We start from the raw sequence: 27,784 nt of genomic DNA on the forward strand, positions 1-27,784 counted from the left end.
AATTTAACATAAACACCGATTTAATCAGTGGAGGGGGCAGGTAGAACTGGCCAATGGCTTCCAGGGCTACTTTTGGAACCAAGACATGGTCCAAGGTCCAAGCAAAATAAGCCAATCTTGCTTGACACCATAATCATGTCCAACTTCAAACACTATTCCTGGTACTGAAACATCACTGGCAACCAACGTGGAACTATAACTTCAAATTTATAAGTCCCATAGTTTAAAGATCAAGTATATAGAAGATCTGCAAGTTCACATTCAGCACTTGACTACACTAGATATCTGCCTTTTGCACGATTTCACATTTTCCAGTTGTCATAGGCATGATAATCTTCCTGTGTGCGGACAATGTAACCCATATATGTATTGAGCGACATAGGTGATTCAGGATTCCTCTATCCCCAGCAATTAGACACCGTGAGAGTTTACTATGCAGTGAGAATTTACTATGTTAGTCTCTTTGACCAATAACATCTTCAGTATGTGGTCTCCCTGAGAGGAGAGTTACGGCTTCCTATTTCTAAGGATAACCTGAGCCAGGCTCATTCCTTAATTATCATCTCTTTGGGTTCCTGGGGCTCCCCAGGAAGAGGAAAATAACTATGATTTGTTGACATATTTGGATGTAAATATTCGCATTTGGAAGGAAAACTCTGAGTCCATTCTCTGTATTTAAATCCCTTTTTGGAGCTACTCAGTGTTTGGCAGTTATTTAATCCCCATGAAAGTGGATAATATTGCCTTAGGGAAAAAGTAAGCTCTTCAATTTCCAAACCAGAAAGCTTCAGCATTTCTTTTTGAATTGGAGGAAGCTTAAGAGTTTAAAACTGTTGCTTCCTTCCTTTTTTTTTTTTTTTTTTAACAGAGCCACAGTTTCTTGCTTTGTTGAAATTGGTGCTTCCAATTTCATTGACTTAAATTTAAAGGAATTTTTTCTTTCTCTTTTTACTCCTACAAATAAAACAGGTGATAGGATTTTAAAATTCTATGAGAAAAATAAAATTCAATGGTCTGTAATTTCTTAAAATCCCAAATTTGAATTCTTCGTATTTACTAATTAGGAGTTTTTGTACTCTCTTATTATCATCTACTACACACTGTGAATTATCAGATCCAGTCCAGACACAAGCCTTACTAAATCTCCAGAATGCGCTATGCATGTGTTCGCTGTTGCTTCACTTACCTAGAATGCCCTCAGTTGCCCTCATTCTTCTAGGTTTATCTCAAGCCTTCTTCTCCATTGGGTTTTACTCACTGCCACACTCCTGCCACGCATGTGGTTCCCTCATCTGAATCCCCGACCTGGCCTGGTCCAATGCTGGCCCCGTGAGCACTCAACTACATCTAGTCTCCTTATCTGTCTTGATTTTCCTATGTCCTTGTTGAATGAAATAGTCTGTGACAAAAATATTGTAGAAAGATTTCAGAATGTTTGAGAAAGATAAAAAATATCAAAGAAAACATTCTATGACTGATAAAGATAGTCTGTAGTTCTATAAACTTGTGTTTTCTTTTCTTTTTTAAGAGACAGGGTCTCTCTCTGTTATCCAGGCAGGAGTGCAGTGGCACAATCATGACTCACTGTAGCCTCAAAGTCCTGGGCTCAACGGGAGCCTCCCACCTTAGCCTCCTTAGTAGCTAGGACTACAAGCATGCACCACCACACCCAGCTAATTTTTTAAATTTGTTTTTGTAGAAATGAGGTCTTGCTGTGTTGCCCAGGCTAGTCTCAAACTCCTGGCCTCAAGTGATTCTCCTGCCCTGGCTTCCCAAAGTGTTGGAATTAGAGATGTGAACCACCACATCTAGCCTAAATTTGTGTTTTCAGACGTAAAATTGTTCCCTTTCAAAAAGGAGCTCTCTGTTATGCTAAAACAGCCCACTCATGACAAAGAAACCACTCACTAGCAAGGCACCAAGTCAAGTGGTGAGTGAAGAGAAGTGCCAGGTCACTAAGCCCATAAATTTGAGATACGAAAACCAGTGAGGCAGGCTAGAGAGGCAGATCTGGGGATTGAGGTGGAATCCTCTGGAAACACAAAAGGTATCTGAGAACTAGACTGTGACTGTGGAGAATTACAAAAAGGTCAAACACACCAAACATAAACCCTCCAAAAGCTGTTTTCTCAGCATCTCACCAGGCTTCAGTCACACCCCATGTGGCTTTATGGGACCCAGGAGAGAGTTCATATCGCACTCAGCTGAACCCTGGTTGACCTTTAGCGTCATAGCTCATAAATCATCCCTGTTTTCCCAAATTTTGGGGCGCAAATTGTACCTTTCTCCAAGGGCACCCACTTGGAGACAATCTCCTGCTTTGAGGAACTGTGATACTTTCCTAGTCTTGTAAAATGGTATTGCTTTCTGGTCCTCCAGGGAGGAGAATAAGGGACGAGCAGAATCCTTTGCCTTGAAGAACACACATCCTGGCTACAGGGCTTGGTCTTCTCATCTCGAGTGCCACCTGCAGTACTATTAGTACTCCCACCACTGGGAGAGAAAGCAGTGAAACTATGCTGCTCTCCAGGGACTGAACTGAAAGAAATTGTGTCCCACAAGTAGGTGTATTGTGGCATTCCATTTTCATTTAATTCCTCTCTACATCCAAGCCTGCAGACTTTATACACTGAAAATGGTATAGATTGGGATACCCAGTTTATGTTATCAACTCTGAAGCTAAATGGCATGTGATCTCTGCAACATCCCAAACCTGAAATGTTTTGGGGACATAGAAGAGGAAGAAGCCAGTGGAGGCTTAGATATCTATTTAAAGAATTTGCTGTCATTTTATCCTAGGACAGAAGATATTATGGTGCACACCCCTTCCAAACAGGGAACAAATTTTACCAAATTACAGACGAACCAGAAATTCTGCTTCTGAGTTAATTATGCCAGTAACCTGGGAATTTCCTGCTTTACCTTGGCAAGAGTAGCTACTGCTAAAAAAACAAAGTAAACAAGAAGTTTTGAAGAGCCCAATAGAGAGACACATGCCAATGAACAAGGTGAGATGCTGTCTCTGAAAATATTGAACAGTGTCACTTCAAAGCACCTATAAACTATGAAGAGAATGCTGTTTTGTTGCAGCAACTGATGGCACCCACTGTGAATTCAGAAAAACGTTTGAGTCACATTCCTATAATTTTGATGTTTGCTTTTAATTTATGTTTTATAGCCCAGGGCTTTCACACCTGGCAATACATTTATGAGATTTCCAGAGGAATTACATGTCTGAAATGCATGTGTGAATCTATAATCAAGTCCAAAGAAAAGAGAGATGTGACCAGCATCAGGCACCATGTCTTGGCAAAGTTAGACAGATGTCCCACAAACCCTCCATGTTCTTGGGCCCCAATGTGAGATTCAAGGCCTCGGGAGTCTTTGAAGCCCTAATTCATCAAAAATGAAGCAAAAAAAAAAAAGTTTTAAAAAAATCTTCCCATTCCCCAATTCCTCTTGGTATTGACAGAAATGTAAAGTTTCAGAAACTCAGCCTTTATCTTATCTACCACCATGACACATGTATCAACAAGTCTCACAGAGCTATCACCTCTGAGTCCTTCTTTTCCTTTTTTCTTCCTCATTCATACGCCTGTAATCCCAGCACTTTGGGAGACCGAGGTGAGTGTATCACAAGGTCAGGAGATAGAGTTAATCCTGACTAACATGGTGAAACCCCATCTGTACTGAAAATACAAAAAAAATTAGCTGGGCTTGGTGGAACACGCCTGTAGTCCCAGCTACTTGGGAGGGTGAGGCAGGAGAATCGCTTGAACCTGGGAGGCAGAGGTTGCAGTGAGCTGAGATCACACCACTGCACTCCAGCCTGGGCAAAGGAGTGAGACTCCGTCCCCACACCTCCCCCGCCAAAAAAAAAGTAATGAGGCATGACATACTCAGTTGTTGCAAAATGGTTCAGTAGTGCTATTTTTGCAGTTCATAAGTATTAAAATGTGTTTAATTTATCACCAACAATCAAAGTGAGCAAGGACATTTGGTAGCTACTGAGGAATACAGAAAATTGGGTCTTTAAACAAAAATGATGAGGGCCTCTCTTTGGGAGGTGGTGGCATTATTGAACTGTTTAGACTTACTCTGTTGAGTGTTTTCTTATATGAAATGTTAATATGGAAAAGAGTGAGCAGAAGCTGTAGCTTTATCAGAATCCCTATTTTTCATCTCACTAAGTTCTATTGAATAAACTGTTGGTCATATTCTTCGCAATGCTATACTCATGTTTGGTTTCTCATATTGGTTGATAGCACTGCTAGTTACACAAGCCAGAAGTACAGGAGAAAGTTTACCACCTAGCAAACTCTCCCCTTCTCCTCATTAACAGACCCACCATGTCCTGTTGATTTTATATTTAAGCATCCTTTTTATGGCCATTACCACCATCTTAGTTTAGACCTTCATCAATTCTTGCTTGAACTTTAGTGTTTTGATGGGTCTTCCTCCTCTAATTTTTCTCCAATCCATTCTCTACATCACTGCCACAATAAATGATGAAAAGTATGTGTACCTGATCAAATCACTGAATCTCTTTGATTATTTCCTAACGTACAGCAGTAGTTTTCAATTCTCATTATACATTAGAATTACTTGTGGAACTTAAAAAAAGGAAAATACCGATGCTGTTCTCATCCCCAGAAGTTCTTATTCATCTAATGCTTTGTTACTCAAAACATAGTCTTGGCTGGGTGTGGTGGCTGACGCCTGTAATCCCAGCACTTTGGGAGGCCAAGGCGGGTGGATCACGAGGTCAGGAGTTTGAGACCAGCCTGGCCAACACACACACACACAAAATAGCCGTCTCTACTAAAAATACAAAAAAAAAAAAAAAATAGCCAGGCATGGTGGCAGGTGCCTGTAATCCCAGCTAAGGCAAGGGGAATCTCCTGAACCTGGGAGGCGGAGGTTGCAGTGAGCTGAGATCACGCCACTGCACTCCAGCCTGGGCAAAAGTGTGAGACTTCTTCTCAAAACAAAAACAAAAACAAAAACAAGGCCGGGCGCGGTGGCTCAAGCCTGTAATCCCAGCACTTTGGGAGGCCGAGACGGGCGGATCACGAGGTCAGGAGATCGAGACCATCCTGGCTAACATGATGAAACCCTGTCTCTACTAAAAAGATACAAAAAACTAGCCGGGCGTGGTGGCGGGCACCTGTAGTCCCAGCTACTCCGGAGGCTGAGGCAGGAGAATGGCGTGAACCCGGGAGGCGGAGCTTGCAGTGAGCCGAGATCCGGCCACTGCACTCCAGCCTGGGCAACACAGCGAGACTCCATCTCAAAAAAAAAAACAAAAACGAAAACAAAAAATGGTCTTAAAACAGCACTGGCATTAAGAATTGCGGAATCCCAGCCCCCACCCCAACCTACTAAATCAGAGTCTGTGTTTTAACAAGATTCCTCCGTGTTTTATAAGTACAGTAGAATTTGAGAATCATCAGTTTAGGGCATTGGTATTTTTCCTGCAAGTCCACTAGATGAATCTAATATGCAAAATTAAGAGATGCTCAGCATGGCATAGAACTCCCCTCCTTACCTCTCTATCAGAGTATCACCATTTACAGCAACTCCATTTTCTCTGTCTCTGTCACATTCTGAAAATAATCCAAACAGAATCTTCCATGCGATTTCAGGTGTTTGGAACCTTGCACACACTGTAAACATCCTTTTCTTCAACAGCTTCATTTTCCTTAAGATAAATTTCTAATCATCTTTCAAAATCCCTCTTCAGTATTTGTGAAGCCTTTCCCCAAGGGTCTTCGCCACGCTTACTTCCCAGAAAGTCTTACTTCTCCCTCTCTCTGTGTTACGTCTGCATTTCTCTTTTGGCATATTTTTCTGTGTTGCAGGTACTTGCTTACATATCTGTCTTGCCTACCAGACTCTAAATTCCCCAAGGAAAGGAATAAAGTGTCCACCCCCAACTCCATGTCTACATAGTACCTAGCGCATGGGGTATAGTCAGTGATTTGGACTGAACAAAAGAAAAACAGGATTAGAAATCAAGATTATTTTGGACCTCTATAAAGACTTAATAATACATTTAACAGAAATGACCAGGAGTCAAGGTTCTTTATCAATCAAGTCAGCCCAATCTCCCCTGATTCTGTAATTCCTGTTTGGCTGGGTCCGCAGATATCCTCCCCTGAGAGAAAGTTTGGTTCTAGCTCAAAGCCAATATTCCTCACATCATTAGGGTCCCTGCTCAAATATCACCTAGTCAAAGCTGAAAGGACTTCCCTGAGAACCCCATCTGAAACAGAGCTCTCCTGGACACTGACACATACACGTGCACACACACTGCTCACTCTCTGTTCCTACTCCTGCTTTTCTGCATCACTGGTATTCATAGCATTTAAGCACGTTTATCATCTCATGTTATATTTATTTATTTTTCTCCCCACATTAGAAGGTGAGCTCTGCAAAGTGGGAGGCTTGGTCAGTCTTTTTTCCCTACTGTATCCTCAGTACCTACAACAGTGCCTCACACATAGTAAGCACTCAGTAAGGATTTACATATTGAATGAATGAATGAATCCTGATTTAGGTAAGGAATCTTTAAATAAGTATTTCCTAAGGTGTTTTGTTGTAATGTTAATAGATGTTACACAAAGAGAATCCCGGGTTAAACAAAGTTAAGTTGGTTTTTTTGTTTGTTTGTTTTACTATAGGACTTCTCAAAGCCTACATTACTACATTACTGTATGCTGGGAATCTCTAATCAAGGAATAGAGTTAGTATGTAATATTTCCACAACACAGAACCTTTAGGCATAAGGTTCTACACATGCAAGTGGTACAAAATGATGGGATCTTGCATTTCACCCTCAGATCCTTGCTCCACTGTCCTGGGACTCAGATCTAAACACGTCAATCCAACACCTGTGTGGTGTTTGATGCCCCCCTACCCGCCCCGCTCAGCAGTAACTGGCCTTCTCTAATCAGATTCTTGAAACTTCCCTCTTCACCTCATGGTACATATTGGTTCATAGACCTTGTTTCTGTTTTGTTTTCTACAGCAACAACCAACAGGTGTCCCAGGCCTTCTGGGAGGCCTGAAACATACCCTCCTCTTGCCTGGAGCCCTGAGTCCTGGGAAGGCTTCCAGATACTGCTGGTCTACCTGCCGTTCCTAGAGCTGCTTCTGCTTTGGGACCACTTGTTAGAATTGAGAGCAGAATTTTTTTTTAAATCTCTTTGGACCCTGTGTCTTAGTGACTGCCCAGACAAGAACAATAGGTAAAACTAATGAGCTCCTAAGTTTTTTTCATAAATTAATTCATTCTTCTATTTATTTTACAGATAAGAAAAGTAAGACCTAGTAAGGTTATATAACTTGTCCAAGATTACTCAGCTGGTAAATGACAGAGCTAGGGTTTAAAACTAAACTCAAATACTTGCCTATCTTCATCTCCAGACTTACCAACCCTGGCTATTAGCAGGTTGACATCCTGGTCTAATATCTATACTTACTGCTCTCCCAGACCATCTGCCCTTTAGCTCTATAATTGAATCACCATGAGTGACAATGGATCTCAAGATATTGCATCTCACCCCTGTGTCTTCCTACAAGGCTCTTGCATTATCTATTGTGGTCACATATATTTCAATTTACAAGAGCCTACAGAAAATGCTCAATACATCTGTTCCTTCATGCAATGAACATTTGTTGATCACCTGTGTCAGGGACTGGATAGATGAATAAGACTGGTTCCTCTCATCATTCCCTCACCCAGAGCTCTTGGCCTCGGGGACAAAGGAATTGAGGAGTAGGAATTGAGTAGATAAATCACACATCTAATTGGAACCTGCATTAATGAACCCATAACTAGGCTGGCACACTTCATTGCAGCTTCCCTTTATTGCACACTGGTATTGGATGCACACACAACTGTGTGGCCTCTTGCCTGAACTACCCGTGTGGAAGAGCCTGCAAACAATATATCAGATGTGTTGAAATCCATTGACATTTGCCTTAATCACTGAGCAAAGGCAGAAGGATTGGCTTATTCTACACCATTTCATTGCAGTGGCCAGACCGAGAACAAAAAGAAAGTTTGTCATTAAAATAATTTTTAAATATGCATGAAACCATGACTAATTTATAATTATACCCAAAAACAGAAGCAAAACATCTGGACACATATATTTAAAATTCAAGTGAGCAGTCTTGAAAGTAGCATTTAGGAAGCCTCTACCTGTTTATCTGATTTCATGCCTTATTAGCTATAAAAGAGAGGTGAACAGTTTCAAACAGGATAGGCAAAAAAAAAAAAAAAAAAAAAAGAATAACATTGTAAAAAAAAAGCTCTTCCCCAAAAATCACCAGCACATGATGAATATGGGACCTATTAATCTCTTCTTCCAGAAAGGGCATTTAAGCAATTCAGTAAAGAGCACAGTATCTTCATGACTAGCCTGGGCTACATGTTGAAACCCTCTCTCTATAAAAAATACAAATATTAGCTGGGTGTGGCAGTGCATGCTTGCAGTGAGGAGACTGAGGTGGGAGAATTGTTTGAGCCTGGGAAGTGGAGGTTGCAATGAGCTGAGATAGCACCACTGCACCCCAGCCTGGGTGACAGAGTGAGACCCTGTATCAAACAAATTTTTTTAAAGAGCACAGTATCTGCTGTCACTGGAGAAAACTGCAATGTGCCACAGCACTCTAGCGTTTGCTTGGACACCCAATTCACCCACTGGAACACACACCTCATTTTCACTACTGTTAGAGCCATTCCAAGAGCTAGAGTCAGGTGAATTTCCAGGCTTTTTTTTTTGGTCAGCAAACAATCTGGATGGAATGGATATGTTCACTTCAGGGAAAACAGGAAAAAAAAAAAAAAACCCACAAGAATGGTAACTGCCAGTTTGCGAGGTGTGGTAACAGCTGCCAGGTGCTTTAATATGTTCTATCATTGGGACCTCATAGGACTACATATTGAGGTTCAGGAGACATGGTTCAGAAACCATTTGGTGGGCAAATGGAGGAGTCAAGATTTGAACCCAATATGTGAGACTCCAAAAGCTGGCACTTATTCCCCATCCCTCTCTACCTCTTGAAAAAGGCTGGCTTCAAGAAAGCCCTGTGGTCAAACACCTTCGGATTTCTAGCCTGTTATGGATGAATGGCTTATAGACCCCTGGAGTTTGGCTCTGTTTAAAAAAAAAAAAAAAAAAAAAATTTAACATATGGATTGTATTAAAATATCTAAAAAAATTGATGTTATTCAAATATTTATCCCTTCCTATGAAAGTGTATTCAGTCTTTCATTGGCTCACACATCCCAAGATTATTTTATTTTATTTTATTTTATTTTATTTTATTTTATTTGGACAGAGTCTCACTATGTCACCTAGGCTGGAGTGCAATGGCGTGATCTCAGCTCACTGTAACCTCTGCCTCCTGGATTCAAGTGATTCTACTGCCTCAGCCTCTCGAGTAGCTGGGATTACAGGTGCACGACACCATGCCAGGCTAATTTTTGTATTTTTAGTAGAGACGGAGTTTTACCATGTTGGCCAGACTGCTCTCAAACTCCTGACCTCAGGTGATCCACCCGCCTCAGTCTCCTAAAGTGCTGGGATTATAAGCATGAGCCACCATGCCCGGCTCCAAGTTCCATTTTAAAGCTCCTATTGAGCCTCTATGTGCAAGCAGCCAAGCTAAATGCCGGGTTTACAATAGCCAAAAAAATAGTCATTGTCCTTGAAGCACTTATAGTCTAATGAGAGAATACAAACTTTAAAGTGATCAATTTCATTAGCTAGTTTACAAGTCAAGCATGAGATAAGTAGATGGTACTATACACAGAGGAAGGGCTCCGTGCCTGGCCTGGAATGTCACCAGAGGCTTTCTGTAGAAGGATGTTGAGCAGAGGAAGGGAACTACACACCATGACACAAAAATCATACAGTAGGCCCTTAATCAACAACTGTCGACTGAAGAGTGCCCTAGGCAGAGGGGCAGGAGAAAGGGACCAAGAGTGGCTCTAACAATCTGGCTCACAGGGTTGGACGGTGGAGCCACCATCTGAGATAGGACATTGGAGGGGAGAGAATCTTCTGCCCCCTCTCAATCCACAGCCCTGGATAAACGGCAGGGCCATAGGGGAAATATTTAAAATAGGTACTTCACCCTGCCTTTATGGGCCACTCCTCCCACACAGCTGATTGCCCAGGAGGGGACACCTGATTCAAGCTGGGCCCATGAACAAAGCAACACTGAAAGACAGAGTCAGTTGGCTGGGAGGACCTGAGCTGTTTATAGGCAGAATTTCCTTTGGAGTTGGTACTAGGGCAAGGCAGTCATATGCCAGGCAGTTTGAGGGAAGCAGAACAGCCAGAAGTAGTATGATAAATCTGTCCTCGTAGGGAGAAGCAAGGAAATGAGGCCAACTAGACAGGGAAGCAGAATGGAGACAGACGACCTGTGAGAAAGGAAGGGACCACTTCTCTGCCTGGCTTTCCAGCACCTGTTTCTTCATGCTCGGGAACTTACTTGTTCTGCCCTTAGATGCTGGGAAATGCTTTGCTTACAATAAACTCCCGTTGTCTTCACTGTGAGAGGAATTTTGTTTCTTGCTGCCAAATACATACGAAGGCAGGAAAGATAAGTTTACTTTTTGAAACATTAACCCCAAGGTACAGCATGCAGAGATGGGCAGCTGGTGGTAAACAGAGAAGTAAAGGGCTTAGGAGAGACTTTACGACCAGAGATAAAGATAGGGGCGTGTCACTTCTAGGTTCCAAACCCTTCTACTTCTCTCAGTTTCTTAGCCAGTCCTATTTTTCTCCTCCCCCTTGCCAGGTGTTATGAAGAATGTGAAATGCCATTAAGTGAGCCATGCGAAAACAATTGGAATAACCCGGCCCAGCCAGCATCACAGGAGCATGATGAGGACCAAATGTTAGAGGGCTTAGAAAGGAGGAAAGATAGCCTGGGCAACACACCGAGATCTCATCTCTACACATCATTAAAAAAAGTAGCTGGGCCTGGTAGTGCATACCTGTGGTCCCAGCTACTCCAAAGGTTAAGGCGGGAGGACTGCCGGAGGCTGGAAGGTCAAGGCTGCAGTGAGCCCTGATTGCATCACTGCACTCCAGCCTGGGTGATAGAGTGAGACCCCATGTCATCAAAAAAAAAAAAAAAAGAAAAAGAAAAGAGAAGACCTACAGGTATAGAAGGTTGCATCCTTATCTGCTGTGTTAAGTAGGCAGAGAAAAGACACCCTAAGGAAAGCAGGAACACCTCCAGGAGCAGGGCTGGAGAAATGGTTGTACACCGAGTGTCCTCTGTGTGCTTCCACTCTGCTTGGAACTTGGCAGGCATTCTCTATTCTTAATGCTCAAAACAGCACCATGAGAAAGTATCATTATTATTTCCATTTTGCAGATGAGGATACAGAGACAGTGCTACCAGGGTAGGTAGCACTGGGTCTAATCACAGTTCTCCTCAACTCTACTCACACTTCCACAGTTATAGACATGTGACTGGCTGCAATTAGCAGCTTCCTGTTGGAAGGGGTAGTGGAGAGCTCATGGCTTACTCCGTGCACCTGGAGCCAATCACAGGCAAGCTCTAGGAATCAGCAAGCACCCATGAGTGGGAAGGAGGGGAATGAAGCCACTTTACAAATGGATTTCCACTTTCTGAATCGTAGTTCAATCCAGGAAGACCAAGGCAATGAATTTCACACGTAGGACATGCCCTTCCACCTTCTTCGTCGCCACCCCAAACAAGAGTCAGTGGGCCCTAACACTGGGAGATCTTGAGGCACCGAGGCTGTGGGGCTGGAGGTGGGGTCCAAGGTTGAAGAGAGGGAAAGAGAGCAGAAAGGACAGCCCAGAGCCAAAGCCCATTTGCAGGAGCTCCTCATCAAAGCTGCTGCTCTTCTCTGCGCTCATAGGGCTGCTGGGACCTTGCAGGCCTGAGTCAGAGGCTGTTGCCCAGTCCCCTGAGCTTTCATGCTGAGGGTGGCTAGGTCCTGTGCTGAGGCAGTAACAGCCCACTTCGAAAAAATAGCTAGAAACCCTTTGACTGCTCTAAATCTCGTGTGTACTCATTTACAAAAAGGAGAGAATAATGCCCACCTTTCTGAACTGCTGTGTGGGCAAAACGAGCTGATGGTGTAAATGGTTTGTGAAAACTACATCCTTTCTTGTCTATTGCCCGATTATTCTTTCTGTGCAAGCTGACAGTCTCTCTTTTCAATGAACTACGTTTAAGGCATTCCATTTGCTTGTTAGTGGCTGGAGACAATAGGTAATCTGAGTTATGGATGCACGGATTGCCTGGGTGGGATGGCTGTGAAATGCTCTAGGACAGGAGTTCTTAACCCCCAGGCCACATACCAGTACTGGTTCATGGCCTGTTAGGAACCAAGCCACACAGCAGGAGGTGAGCAGCAGGTGAGCGAGCGAAGCTTCATCTATATTTATAGCCACTTCCCATCACTGGCATTACCACCTGAGCTCCGCCTCCTGTCAGATCAGCGAGCATTAGATGCTCATAGGAGCGCAAACCCTATTGTGAACTGTGCATGTGAAGGATCTAGCTTGCGCACTCCTTCTGAGAATCTGATGCCTGATGATCTGTCACTGTCTCCCATCACCCCAAGATGGGACTGTCTAGTTGCAGAAAAATAAGCTCAGGGCCCTCACTGATTCTATGTTATGGTGAGTTGTATGATTATTTCATTATGTATTAGAATATAATAATAGAAATAAAGTGCACAATAAATGGGATGTGCTTGACTCATCCCCAAACCATCTCCCCGACCCCAGTCCTCGGAAAAACTGTTTTCCATGAAATCAGTCTCTGGTGTCGAAAAGATTGGGAACCACTGTTCTAGGGGATGCTGTGACCTCCGTATCACATCTTACCTATGACCATCTCAGCACCAAATCCTACATGTGGTTCTCTAAGTCTACCGTTTTCCTTTGTTCTGCTGTAATCCATATATTGAAATATTAAACTATGTAAAACCCAGTGTAGGAACATGGAGGAAACGTTTACCAAAACAACTGGAATATAAAGCAAATGGCGTACCTCCCTCTAACGGGAGAGTCAAGTTAAAGCAACAACTACAAAATTCAAAACTCAAACTCCACCAAGGGATACTCTATAGAACATTATTCACTGAATAAATTTCATCTTTGTGACTACTGCCAATCACCTTGAAGAGTTTATCACAGAGAAATCCTCTTTTTCCTTAAAAATGTACACTTGAAACATGTACACTATCATTCTAAAACTTCACTTTTCCAGTACAAAGATCAGGAAATTTAATCTTCATCTTTTACCAAATATCTTTATCACTGGATAAAAATATATTCCCTTCCAGGAAAACAAAAAGTTTCAAATTAGAAATACATCTAAACATATGAAACTTTATCAAGAAGAAATAGAGAAGAATGTTATTTGGCTTTAAACTGTCTTAAAGTTGGTATCCCCACCTCTGTTTCAATACTCTTTGGTCAATTAGTTCATTATCAAGGTTTTCAGCTGGATAGAAAGATGGCATTCGCTCCCCATGGCTGGCTGGACTAGAGGACTCTTCATCCCTGTAACGAAGAAAGAAGAGGTGGGTCAGGCACTATTCAACAGGTGACATGACCATTGATCTCACAGCAGCTCAGAGGGTAGCACCAGCCCAGAGTAAGTATCATAGTCTGTGTCCACTTCCAAGTTCCACATTAGACTCATGAGTAAGAGAACGAAAAGAAGGCCCCTCTGGCGTCATTTAATTAATTGGTTCCTACGTGCCAGGAGGCAGACTGCTGCCAGTTCATAATGCTGTTTTCACCGATCTATCCTATTTTTAAATGGCATTAAGACAATATTTTCCAGCCAGGCGTGGTGGCTCGCACCTGTAATCCCAGCACTTTGGGAGGCTGAGGCAGGCGGATCACGAGGTCAGGAGATCGAGACCATCCTGGATAACACGGTGAAACCCCGTCTCTCCTAAAAATACAAAAAATTAGCCAGGCGTGGTGGCAGGCGCCCGTAGTCCCAGCTACTCGGGAGGCTGAGGCAGGAGAATGGCGTAAACCCGGGAGGCGGAGCTTGTAGTGAGACGAGATCTCACCACTGCACTCCAGCCTGGGCTACAGAGCAAGACCCCATCTCACACACACACACACAAAAAAGATAATATTTTCCTTTATGAAATGATGGTGATCGTAGAATGTTTCTTTTTTAGCTAATATTCTTGTCTGGCAAAATTAAATGGTAAACTTTCAGATCCCTACTCTGCTCTCTGCCACTTTGGGAGACATTTTATTATCTGTGAAACCTCATGATCTTAGAAATACACTCTACTAACTCCCTCATTTTCCAAGTAATGCAACTGAAGCCTAGAAGGCAAAGCAACTCCTGGTGAGCTACTCAGTAGCAGTGCCAGGATTTGAACTCAGTTTTTCACCTTCCTGACCAATGATTTTTCTACCAGTTTCAACAAGAACAACAACCAAAAAGCAACTGCAAATATGCCCACTTATTTCATATCCCCATCATTTGCTGAGGTATCAACAAGAGGCTAAATATCCTGCCCCGAAGTGGCCTACAAATCCTTTTTAAAATAACATGCCAGGCCGGGTATGGTGGCTCACATCTGTAATCCCAGCATTTTGGGAGGCCAAGGCAGGTGGATCACCTTACGTCAGGATTTTGAGGCCAGCCTGGCCAAGATGACAAAGCCCTGTCTCTACTCAAAACACAAAAATCAGCTGGACGTGGTGGCAGGCACCTGTAATCTCAGCTACTCGGGAGACTGAGGCAGGAGAATCACTTGAACCTGGGAGGTGGAGGTTGCAGTGAGCTGAGATCATGCCATTGCACTGTAGCCTGAGCAACAAGAGTGAAACTCCATTAAAAAAAAAAAAAGGCCAGGTGTAAACCAAAAATACAATTCTAAGGCCCCCAACCATTTGAATGGACCCCTCCTCTCAGCTAAAGGCATTCCAAAATTAACCTGAAAAACTAGTTCAGGCCATGATGGGAAGGGAAGATTGGACATGCTTCATTATACCCTCCTCCCTTTTAGAATTCAGGAAAAGTTGACCAGCATTAACATCAACACAGACATTCAGTCTAATAAGAAACATTTATGGGCCAGGCATGGTAGATCACGCCTGTAATCCCAGCATTTTGGGAGGCCGAGGCAGGTGGACCACTAGGTCAGGAGATCAAGACCATCCTGGCTAACACAGTGAAACCCTATCTTTACTAAAAATACAAAAAATTAGCCAGGCGTGGTGGCTGGCGCCTATAGCCCAGCTACTCAGGAGGCTGAGGCAGGAGAATTGCTTGAACCTGGGAGGCAGAGGTTGCAGTCAGCCGAGACAGCACCACTGCATTCCAGCCTGGAAGACAAAGCAAGACTCCATTTCAAACAAAAAAGAGATACATTTATGATCTATTCTCTCTGAAGCCTGCTACCTGGAGGCTTCAACTGCATGAGAAAACCTTAGTCTCCACAACCCCTTATAACCCAGACATTTCTATTGATAATAACTCTTTCAATCAATTGCCAATCAGAATTTTTTTTTTTTTTTTTGAGACGGAGTCTTGCTTTGTCACCCAGGCTGCAGTGCAGTGGCCGGATCTCGGCTCACTGCAACCTTTGCCTCCTGGGTTCATGCCATTCTCCTGCCTCAGCCTCCTGAGTAGCTGGGATTACAGGTGCCCGCCACCACGCCCAGCTAATTTTAGTAGAGACGGGGTTTCACCGTGTTAGCCAGGATGGTCTCAATCTCCTGACCTCGTGATTCACCTGCCTCTGCCTCCCAAAGTGCTGGGATTACAGGCGTGAGCCACCACGCCAGGCTTTTTTTTTTTTTTTTTTGAGACAGAGTCTCGCTCTGTCACTCAGGCTGGAGTACAATGATACGATCTCGGCTCACTGCAAACTCTGCCTCCCAGGTTCAAGCAATTCTCCTGCCTCAACCTCCTGAGTAGCTGGGATTACAGACACCCACCACCATGCCTGGCTAATTTTTGTATTTTTAGTAGAGACGGGGTTTCACCATGTTGGTCAGGCTGGTCTCGAACTCCTGACCTCAAGTGATCTGCCCACCTTGGTCTCCCAAAGTGCTGGGATTACAGGCATGACCCACTGCACTGAGCTGCCAATCAGAAAAATTTTAAATCCGCCTGTGATCTGGAAGCCCCAGCTTTGAGTTGTTCTGAGCTTCCAGTTCAAACAAATGTAAATCTTACACTGACTAATGTGTTATGCCTCCCTAAAATGTATAAAAGCAAGCTGTACCTGACTACATTGGGCACATGTCATCAGGACCTTCTGAAGCTGTGTCATGGCTGCATCCTTAACCTTGGCAAAATAAACTTTCTCAGTTGATTGAGACCTGTCTCAGAGACTTTTGGGTTCACACAGGCAACCACTAGCCATTAATGGGAATCTACTCAAACGGAAACCTATCAGCTATCTCAGATCTAGAATGCCATCACAGACTCTTTAGAAGGGACCTAAAGTATCACTTATTCTACCTACTTCATTTTACAATTGAAGAAGCTAAAACTAAAAGGGGTCAGACAAATTTCCAAGGCTGGATGAGGGGCTGATATCATGACAGGGGGTTGAAATCAGGTGTCTTGATAGCTAGCTTCAGGGTTCTTATGTACACCGAGTCTCCTATCTTTATTAAACACTCTCTAAGGGGGTTTAATTAAACAGCGTATTCTCATGCCTCTTTCTACTATCATTCTCACTTGATGATTGTCAAGTGACAACATAGTTAATAAATACATTTGACAATAAGCAAATACAACCAACAAGCATTTTAATCAAATATAAAGCAGTAAGTTTTCTCTTCTCACATGCAATTGTAATGCTGCACCAGAAGAATTTAATCTAAATACAAGACAAACAAATCCCTAAGGTGAGTCAGCTGCTTGTGGGTAGAGTGCAAAGTCCCCACTCATAAATCCCCAGACAAACAGTGGTCCCAGTCTTGGCCATGTTTGAAACTAGCTTTCTTAACCCGGTTAACAAAGTTTCTTATTTAACACAGGACTATTTTAGTCTAGGAGAAAAAGGACAGATTTGCTCAAAGATTGTGATACTTCTAACATCAGTGTGAATTAAAGAGGAGGTAAGTACCATATTACTTTTCACAATGTACAGATGAAGAAGCAGGAATGCCAACATTTAATATAATCAATCCAAGTCAGTGGTAGAACCAGGAAGGAAGCCCAGGTTTCCTGGCAGTCCAGCCAGTTCTCTTTTGCTTGAGAACATTACAAACCGATTTGCAGTGGAAACAAGACTGCCTGTTTTCTTCTAAGCTGTGCCTAAGGCAATATCAAGATTCCACTCAATGGAAGGGAACTTCCAGCTCAAAAGTCCTACTCATCCCAAAATGCAAGGAAATTACCTTGATCTCTCTTTCAGGTTCCTACCCTTCCCTTGCTGGGAAGGAGTAAAAGCTTGCAATGGGAACTTCATCAAAACTTACATGTTCAAGAGTGTCCTCTTTTACACAGATATGCCAAAACAATGTTTAGAAATCCTTCAAATAAATCAGCTGGAGGCCGGGCGAAGCAGCTCTTGCCTGTAATCCCAGCGCTTTAGGAGGCTGAGGTGGGAGGATGGCTTGAGGCCAGGAGTTGGAGACCAACCTGGGCAACATAGTGAGACCACCATTTGTTTAAAAAAATAAAAATAGATTAGCCAGGCATGGTGTTGAGTGCCTGTAATCCCAACTACTTGGGAGGCGGAAGCAGGAGGATTGCTTGAGCCCAGGAATTCGAAGCTGCTGTGAGCTATGATCCTGCCACAGCATTCCAGCCTGGGGGTCAGACTGAGATCCATCTCCAAAAAAACCAAAAAGCTTTTTTTAAAAAAAAATCAATTAGTAGAATTTCCAGTCCAGCTCTATACCATCCCTTCAAGGCTACCTATTCCCCTCCATGTCCCAAATATTCAAATATTCTAGAAATAAACTTGCTTATGTCAGGTCTCTACCATTATATTACTTATCAAGGAGAAAGAGAGAAATCTTTATTATTACCAATCTAATCTCAAAAAATTAAAGTAAAAACACAGAATAGATTTTATCAATCATCAAAATCTTTAAAATTTATTTAATCTTAGAAACCTTACAAAAAAATCTTGAAAATGGAAAAATCAAATCAGAATGGCCGAAATGATCCGAGGGCATAGATGGATGTGTAAAATGAAAATTTCAGCCTTATAAATCCTGTTATCATTTCTTTCCATTGCAGAAGTCAGTGATTAAAAAACAAACAGATAAAACCATCCCCAAACTTCAGAGCTTTTATCTGCCACCACTACTTTTTCTACATGATTTTTTGGGGTGTTTCATAGTATTCATTATTATAAGGATACTCTTAAAAAATTAGAAAACTCATGTGACAATAATGTGTTTAGCAAATTACATCGTAAAGGCAACTAGAGGAGAGTATAAGTTCATTACTCTAAGAAATCCTAGGAAAATAAATAACTAGATTAATAAATAAACAGTTTTGGGAAAAGCAAAGGAGCAATCAAGATGCCTTTTCCAAAGCCTGATCTTAAAACCAGAGCTTCAGGATCCGTTTCTCCTTCTGTTACATGTCTATTTCAACTGCTTGTTCCACAGCATTTTACATAGAAACTCCTTGCTAATAGGACTTCCCTAATGATTGGAATCAGTGTTTAAAAAATGGTGTATAAGAAAGTTTCTTGATTCTTAAAATTTTACAACGTCCTTTGCTCAAATATTAGAAATACTGTACATACAGTCTAGCAGAAACTGATCACAATTTTCAAAGGGCTTTAAACCCAAACGTCATGCTCTAGACACCATTGGGAAAGCTTGGGAAAAAAAAATTAAGGCCATTTATGAACATACTCACTCTCGGGCTGCTTCTGTTTGCATGACCAGGGCTGCCTCTTTGGGGTTTTCCGGGGACTTCAGTCCTTGAGTGTTCTGCTTGTATTTTTTAATTAAATCCATCAGAACAGCCTGGTGCCCAATTTTCTTTACCAGTTGCTGAACCATCCGATCATTAAGTGCGAGAAGAGCGGCCCCACTTACTTCTTCCTCTGGGAAAAAGAAAAAAAATTAGTTTCTACATGGCTTTCTGGCAAAACACAGGCATTCTGAAGAGGCAAAATTCCCTCTAGTGATAAAAGGATCATCTAAACTTGTCCCCTGCCATTATAAATGGATCCATATTTTTGACAAAGACAGAACTCCAATGTTGCATAATTCCAAATCAATGCCTGGTCCTGAGAAAGCACCAGAACATGGAATCACAATAAAAAACTTATTATTTCCACATTAACACCCTCCCCATTCTAGTTCTCTCTAACTGGTATTGTTTTTATAAAGAAAAAAGTCTAAGGAAATTATTCTTCGTAATACCTCCTAGCCGGTATTCAACCTTATAAACCCAACACTGCAAAAAGTACATACTGTATTACTTAAGAACAAAAGCAATATTAAATGCATATATCAAATATGTATTTTAAATGACCAGTAAGACTTTATTTTATTTGAGTTCTTGAAACACTATATTCTCCTGTGGATGTTACTTTCAAGTGGAAACTCTGCTACAGTCCATAAAGAAATGTAAAGTTCTCTACTGCAGCAACCCCACATCCACATTTATATGCACACAGACATTTGGCAACAAAAGTAATTTTCAGTAAGAGAGGACATCAGAATATCTAGGTTGCTCAATTAAAATTTTTGGAAAGTATAAACAACTCACCTTGAAACCTATGAACTAGCTCGCCTAAATTTTTCTCCACCAACCAACTGCAGACCTGCTCAACTGACCAGGTTTCCATTGCTGTCTTCTGTAAATACACCTGTAGAGCAAAAGGTCAGAGAATTCTCCAGCTTTTCTTTCTGATTGCGCCTTAATTCTTTTTTAATAGCCCCTTCCTTTGCTAGACTCCTTTATACTCTCAATGTTAAGCTTTTTAAAAATTACGATTTTTACAATGTACATTTAAAAATTGCTAACAAAACACACACTCACTTTAAAAATAAGACCTGATTTAAAACTATTTCCTAGTATCTCATTTCTCAGATTTCTTCACCTTCTCCTACTTTTTTTCCACAGGCATCCTAAGCTTTACTAACAGACAGCCAGAGACACACAATGGTACCCAATCCTGTACCATTAACACCCAGGTTTCTTCACAAAGAAAAGAAAGGTGTGAAATTCACCAGTACCAGGCTCCTCAGGAAGTGGTTGACATTTACAGAAGGGGTGGGCAGGGGAGGAAGGGAGGAAGGATCAGATAAAAGCCTGACAGAGATACTTAGTAAACCAAGACTGGTTAACCCCTTGCTTCTCCTAGCTAGGAGAAGGAGATTGTAACTTACTGCTTCTCATTGTTTTCCTTTAGCAAGAGGAGGAAGTAGGACCCAAACTTCTCAGGAGAATCTGAATGTTTCTGTCCTTCCTTCCAATACTACTCTTACATATCCCTCTGAGTTCTAAAACTCTATTGGACACTGTTATGATTGGTGAGATAACTAGGATAAACTACCACTCTGACTGAAAATTTTTTACTTAATTGGGCATATTCAAAATTGGAAAATAATTAAATATGTTAATAATTATTGTGAAAGAAGCGTAGGCAAAGTTTGCAAGATACATTCTTTAACTATTTCAGTTATTTTTGCATGCCGCTTGTCTCCAACCACTTAGAAAACTTAAAGCTATTTCCCTAAGGAAGCTTATTTCTGGTTTTTGTAATTAAATCCAAAGGACTTCTGATGGACTTGGAGGCGGGGTGGGTGGGGAGGGAACTGAAATAAATTTAAAACATTTTAACCTTTTATCATTACTTGTCAATTTGAAATCTCAATCTAAATGATATAGATTTACTTGTACATTAAGATACTGACTATTCTATAAAGACCAAGGAAAAAGCTACTCTTGGAGAAATGGAATCATAAAGAAAGATAAAAATGTTTATTAGTCGTGAATTTAAATTTTATTGATGGAAGTTTTAAATAGAACTATTGTATTTTTCATTTTTGTATATTTAAATAAGTTACAATTACGAACATTATAGTTAAAATAGTGGAAAAGGGGAAAGATGTTTACCTTGCATATGTGACAAGCTGGAAAGATAGTCTTCAAGAATCATTTCCTAGAAAACAGGTAGACTTCAAAGTATTAGGCCTCATACTCATAAGTATTCACAAACACCAACTTGAAAAATTGAAAACAAGGGTTAAATATAGAAGAACATCTTTCTGAATTTCAGCAGTGGATTTAATTTGCTATGACAAACAGTAGCCATAGAACTCCTCCCCTAGGCTAAGCAGCAATAGCAGGGTGTGAAAAGTCATTATCTGCGAGACTCTGGTGTAAATTAAAAATCACACCTTTCTGTCACACTTCTGGCTTCCTTGCGAAGATTAGGACTTAGGGAAAAAATAGAAAATAAAGAAAAAATAAAACAATTCTCTAAGCTCTAAGATAAAAAGGTATGCAGAGCAGAAGATACTGCCTTATAGTCATCTATGGATAAAAGGAAATTTGAAAATAAAATGAGTACTTGGAAATGGTCACGTATTTTTAAATTTGCAGATTTTTACCACAATTCTACTTCTGGGAAAAAGAAAACAGGTTAAATTATAACGTCATACAAACATAATAACATTAAAAAGCATATAGTTTTTGCCCAGTAGTTTTTCTGGAGAGTTTATAAAACGGTATCACTGACTAAACAATGTAACATCTTTTGAGTAGTAACGTTACAACTTCTTCTCACATAAATTATGGATATGTTATTTATGATCTTCTACACCATGAAGGCATAAACTATATATCAAATGAGAAAAGATATATCTGGTAGCTTTATTCTGAGCTTCAGAAACATCTGAAAATATTTCAAAATGTGAAGGCAAGCATTATCCCTAAATAGTTGAAGGCACAATAATTTTTAAGAAGAATTAATAATACTTTACTAATTAAAGTATTCTTTAATAAAATAATTCTTTAAGACTTAAAGAATTAATAATTCTTTAAGAAGAATTAATAATTCTTAAAAATTAATAATTTCTAAGAATTACGTATGAATGCTCCTGCTAAACCATTCCATTATTTGATTGAATTAAAAATCAAGAAAATAAATTTGTATTAAGTATTACAGGGCTTCATCTAACTAAAGCCAAGAAGAGGTAAGACTTTAGCTCAAGCAGCCTGAATATGGGTAAGCTTTATTTAATAAATTTGTTAAAACTACAAAGGAAGATTATAGGGTCATCTGCTGTGAATGTGATTTATAATCTTCAAGGGGCAATCTAACATAAAAACATCAACCACCAAAGAGCACTTTTTAAGAAACTATGAACACTTTTTGTCATCTTTCTTTCTATTTGCATTTTTAGTTTTATTCCTCTGAAGTCCAAAAGCTGAGACAATAAAAGATTCCTAAAAGTTTTGCTGGCGGCATATGCCGTCTCCTGGATCAATACCTCATTCTGCCCTGAGAAAAAGTATCTCCTACCATGGCTGAACTTGAAGGGACGAAACATTTATCAAAAATCAGTTCCAGGCTGCGCGTGTATAAAAGAAGGAAAATTGAGGTACAAAAATAAGGATGTGGCTGTCACATACAACAATGTCGGGGCAATTCTCTTGGGTAGCAGCCTTGCTACCATGGGAGGTGATAGTGTTGTAGGACTCTCTCTTTAGTTCAGCTAAGAGTTGGGTTCTTGTCACACAGCCATGAAACATAAGGCTCACATTCACTTTGAAGGGTGAGAAAAATGGAATTTATTGGGCGAAAAGGAAAATAAGGGGAAACTGGCTCTCAGCAGAGCGAGAGTCCTGCTAGTATATGCTTCTCATCTCACAGATTGAATTCCAAGTTCCCACACCAGGATAAGAGAGGCCAGGTCCTCCTTGCTGCAAACTGCGTGAACTTCCGTGGCTCCATGCCATTCTCTTAGTGCGCAGGCTGGTTGGAGGTTCTCCAGGGACCTCTTCGTACTCCGGTGTCTCAATAGCAGCATGATGTTCCAATGGAACATAACATCTCATCCACTATGGCCTGATGATGTTCTTCCAACCATCGCCAGACCACATGAAATAAACACTGAAATATTCAACTCAAATACTTTGCATATGTTAGTCACCAAGATGTTTACTGACTAGATAGCTAGCCCAAAGTGGGGTGGATGATGATACACTAAAGAAGTTAGAAGCCTTACTAAGAAGATAAGATACATAGATAAGCAGAATATGATATACAGCCAATTATGATGGATGCTTTAGAAAGCACTCTGGGGCTGGAGTTTCCCACAGTGTCCTGGAAGCGAATGGATCTTGATTTGGAATCTAAATAATGGACATAGTTTAGATAGCAAAAAAACTGGAGAAAGCAGGACCAATGTAATGAACTCAAAGTAAAAAACCAGAAATAAACGAGTCATGTTTTGGAACCTCAGGGAGGACCATGCTGCTTGGAATAGGCACCACATGGTAGGGAACCACAGGAGACAGGGTCTGAAGATTGCAGAAAGGCTTAGAATGTTAAGAGTTTATAGATATGCCTAAGCTTGGGAGAGTCATTGAACTGAGAGTATGTTCCATGCTTTGGAAAGATTATTTAGGCAGCTGAGTCAAATAAATGACAGAAAAGCATTCTTTCTTGAAGCAAATTGTGTATGAGATGGAAGGCCTTAGCCTTTACTAAACATTCATACATGCACCAATTTTCCTTCGTTTTTGAAAACATAGATATTTATATTAATGTTTTAAACATTTAAGGAACAAAACTATTAATTTTTTTCATACATCCTGGTCTGAAAGGGAGTGACATCTATAAAGCTTGCAGACACCAAGCAGGTGAAACACACCAAAAGGGGCTGTCTGTATCCATTATGCTAAAGCATATGAAACAGTCATTTTTTTAATTATAAGGATTTATTTTTATTTTATTTTTTTAAAATTTTTATTCCCATAGGTTATTGGGGAACAAGTGGTGTTTGGTTACATGCGTAAGTTCTTTAGTGGTAATTTGTGAGATTTTGGTGCACACATCACTGGAGCAGTATTCACTGCACCCAATTTGTAGTCTTTTATCCCTCACCCTTTTCCCCCACCTTTTCCTGAGTCCCCAAAGTCCACTGTGTCATTCCTATGCCTTTTCATCTTCATAACTTAGCTCCCGCTTATGGGTGAGAACATGCGATATTTGGTTTTCCATTCCTGAGTTACTTCACTTAGAATAATAGTCTCCAATATCATCCAGGTCACTGCGAATGCCATTAATTCATTCCTTTTTATGGTTGAGTAGTATTCCATCATATATATACAGCAGTTTCTTTATCCACTTGTTGATTGATGGGGATTTGGGTTGATTCCACATTGTTGCAATTGAGAATTCTGCTGAAACAGCCGTTTTTTTACATACAAGAATTCAAGATCAGTAATTTCCTATGGCTTAAGTTATTAAAATCTTACTTTTGTGAAGATTAGTGTCTCCGTTGGTTCTTTTTATCTAGCAAGACTTATCAGAGTTGTCTGTAATTCACAACACCTCCAATAAATTTGAAGGAAAAAGTGGTGAGCACAGTCATAGTAACTTAAGTTTCATGTTTTATATTTTTTTCTTTTTCTTTTTTTGAAATGGAGTCTCGCTCTGTCACCCAGGCTGGAGTGTGGAATGCAGTGGCACAATCTCAGCTCATTGCAACCTCCATCTCCTGGATTCAAGCCATTTCTTTTGCCTCAGCCTCCTGAGTAGCTGGGATTACAGGCGTGTGCCACCATACCAGGCTAATTTTTGTATTTTTAGTAGAAACGGGGTTTCACCATGTTGGCCAGGCTGGTCTTGAACTGCTGACCTTTTGATCCTCCCGCCTTGGTCCCCCAAAGTGCTGAGATTACAGGCGTGAGCCACAGTGCCCAGTCAATTTTTGTATTTTCAAAGAAACTAAACAGCCACTTATCTGGGAGGTTTAGTTAAATTAATGAACAAAAATAGCAATGAGCCAGAGTCCCAGAACTCTGGAACCTTTGAGTCACAAACACCCTGGTGTTTTGGCCTTTGAGTCAAACTTATGGTTTATCCCTGCTTCTGCCTCATTGACAGCCAGAGCTTATAGTTCAGCAACACAGATTACAATCCTAGGGGGTTTTGCCAGAGATGGTAACTGTGAACTGTGCTATTGAATTTTGTCAAAAGCTAGATGTGTGACTGAGAAGTCTTGATAGTTTGAAGATGTCATTTCCCTTTGGATTAATTTATAAATTCCAATTAATAATCATGCATGGTTATATGTTTTACTTACTATGAGACTAGTTTTCATGTGGAAGAATAAATAGGTAAAAAGAACTAAAAACGCTTGGCGAAAGGACTTGCACTTCCAGATGTTAAAAAGTGTTATACTATTAACAGCATGGTTCTGGAGGAAAAGAGAACAGATATTGAAACAGAATAGAAACTTAGAAACATAAATATTCATATGGAAGTACTGAAAAGATCTTTAAAATTGGTGACAAAGAAGGGATTAGTCAATACATTTTGTTGGGAAAATGCCTCATAACACCTACACAATAAATTCCTCAGATAAGTTAAATATGTAAATATGAAAAATTAAAAAGGGTTTAAAATAATCTAAGATTACATAATAAAAATAAAATATTGATAGATTTGACTAAAAAGGAAAAACTCATGTGTATACACATATATTACTGTTGACCCTTGTGCGACACAGGGGTTGGGATGCTGACTCCTCTATGCAGTTGAAAATTTGCATATAACTTTTGACTACCCCCAAACTTAACTACTAATAGCCTACTGTTGATCAGAATCTTAACTGATAACATAGTCAATTAACACATATTTTGTATGTTATATGTATTATATACACTACTGTTACAATAAAATGAGTTAGAGAAAAGAAAATGTTACTAAGCAAATAACAAGGAAGAGAAAGCATGTTTACTATTTACGATGTGGGTGGAAGTGGATTATCATAAAGATCTTCACACCCATCTTCTCGAGGTGAGTAGGCTGACGAGGAGGAGGAGGAAGAGGAGAGTTGGTCTTGCTGTCTCAAGGGTGGCAGAGGCAGAAGAAATCTGCATGAGAGGTTCCAACACATGTTGTTCAAGGGTCAACTCTATAATCCATAAAACCAACTAAAAAATTAATATACCAATAGAAAAAAATAGGAATAGGTAACCCTTGCACAAAATTTTAAACCAGTATCTGAAAATCTACATTATTTGCAATAAAAAGAATTAAATACCATCTCCATTTATTCCATTGGAAAATGTGAAAATTAGCAAGAGTGCAAGGTCAAATGTTATCTTACACATTGCTAAGGGGAGTATAAAGTGGCACAACTTGCCCTGTCATATTATTCCCATTTTATAGATGAAAGTCCTGGAGTTTACAGGGTAACTCGCCTAAGGTTCCTTTGCTTGTAAAGGCAAAAGTGATTTGAGTCCAATCTATCCAACTTCAAAGGGTACTAATGCAAGCCAAAAACATTAAAAATATTTCTACATTCTGACCCCAAAATAGCATTTCTAAGAATGTGCCTAGAGACATTAACAGAAATGAACACAAAAGATGTTTGCCATAGCAATGGTCAGAACAGCGAAGAAATTGGACAGACAAAATTTCCACAATAGGAATTGGCCAATGAAATACAGTAATTTATATTTAAAATAAAATACTATGTAGTAATTAAAAATTTTATCTAGAAAAAGAACAATATAGAGAGAAACAGTCATGGATGTGGTTAAATGAAAATAGATTTAAAACAGTATGATTCAGTTTTGTGGAAAGAATAAAATAAAAGTAGAATGAAATGCTTAGTTACACAAAGACTGGGAAAGCATGTACTAGATGGCAGAAGTAGCAACCTCTATTTGGAGGAATTAATGTTTTTTGTTTGTAATCTGCTACTCTTAAATTTTTCTCAATGAAAGAATTTTATCTTAATATCAGAAAAGTTAGAGTTTTATAGAGAAAAGGTAAAAAGTGATATTTACAGATTACTGCTGGAGAGGCTTTTGGTCCATCTCTTCGAGATCAGAAGATCAAAGGAGAGAGCACCTTCTCCTCCTCCAGGCAAATCTGATTAGTGGGTATGGTTCTGGTTACTTTGTTTTATCTGAAAAATGGAAGATATCACCTACAAATCTGGAATCTTGGTTTCTCTTGAAAAATCAAAAGTTCTGGTGATACTGGGTCCATATTTCTGAATGGCAGCAACTGAGTAGTGGCTGCCCCATTGAAAGACAGCAAGACTGGGAGCCTCACAGTACACATAAGGTAAATTTGAAACAGGATGGATCTCAGACAGCTAATGTTTGCACCTCTCAAAGGAAGAAGGTTCTGACAAGTGTGACAAATACCCATGTATGTACATGTATGTTCACAATAATATATCTTTGACTGCACTTAATTCTCCCTTAGTTACCTTTCTTAAGCTCCTAGAAGAAATAACACTAACCAGAAAAAAATTTGCTATATCAATCTTAAGGCAGATATAATAATAATGTATTGGAATTTAGACGTTGAATTCAAAGTCAAAGACTCAAAGCTTTGTATCTCAGAAGGTTCTAGTGTCTCCAGGCTTCATTTTCTTTGTAGCTACATCATTGAACTAAAATGCACAAACCTTTATTTAGCAGACACATTGACTGAATGTAATTCCTGCTACATAGCTCAGTGTGTACGTGATAGTGCAGGTGATAGTTGAATGTTTTATAGCTCTGAGTGGTGGCAAGAACTTACAGTATTAAACTATTA

The 27,784-nt window shown here is 40.3% G+C and overlaps 1 protein-coding gene across 2 annotated transcripts in view; it reads right to left on the minus strand.

Annotated features, from left to right (window-relative positions):
* Positions 1-27,284, minus strand: part of SAMD3 (sterile alpha motif domain containing 3) — a 73,507-nt gene extending 46,223 nt beyond the window's left edge. The window contains exons 1-5 of one of the 2 annotated variants that reach the window (XM_025383650.1): positions 27,022-27,284; positions 21,106-21,151; positions 19,753-19,852; positions 18,892-19,081; positions 13,470-13,583 (exon numbers count right to left, since the gene is read on the minus strand). In XM_025383650.1, coding sequence (XP_025239435.1) covers positions 13,470-13,583; positions 18,892-19,081; positions 19,753-19,831 — 383 coding nt within the window. In that variant the 5' untranslated portion in view covers positions 19,832-19,852; positions 21,106-21,151; positions 27,022-27,284. Of the gene's footprint in view, positions 1-13,469; positions 13,584-18,891; positions 19,082-19,752; positions 20,194-21,105; positions 21,152-27,021 lie in introns of those variants that run through there. The other variant, XM_025383651.1, reaches the window with a different exon arrangement.
* Positions 27,285-27,784: the final 500 nt, after the last annotated feature.

The sequence above is a fragment of the Theropithecus gelada genome, chromosome 4 (genome assembly GCF_003255815.1).
Source record: "Theropithecus gelada isolate Dixy chromosome 4, Tgel_1.0, whole genome shotgun sequence".
In the NCBI taxonomy this organism is placed as follows: Eukaryota; Metazoa; Chordata; class Mammalia; order Primates; family Cercopithecidae; genus Theropithecus; species Theropithecus gelada.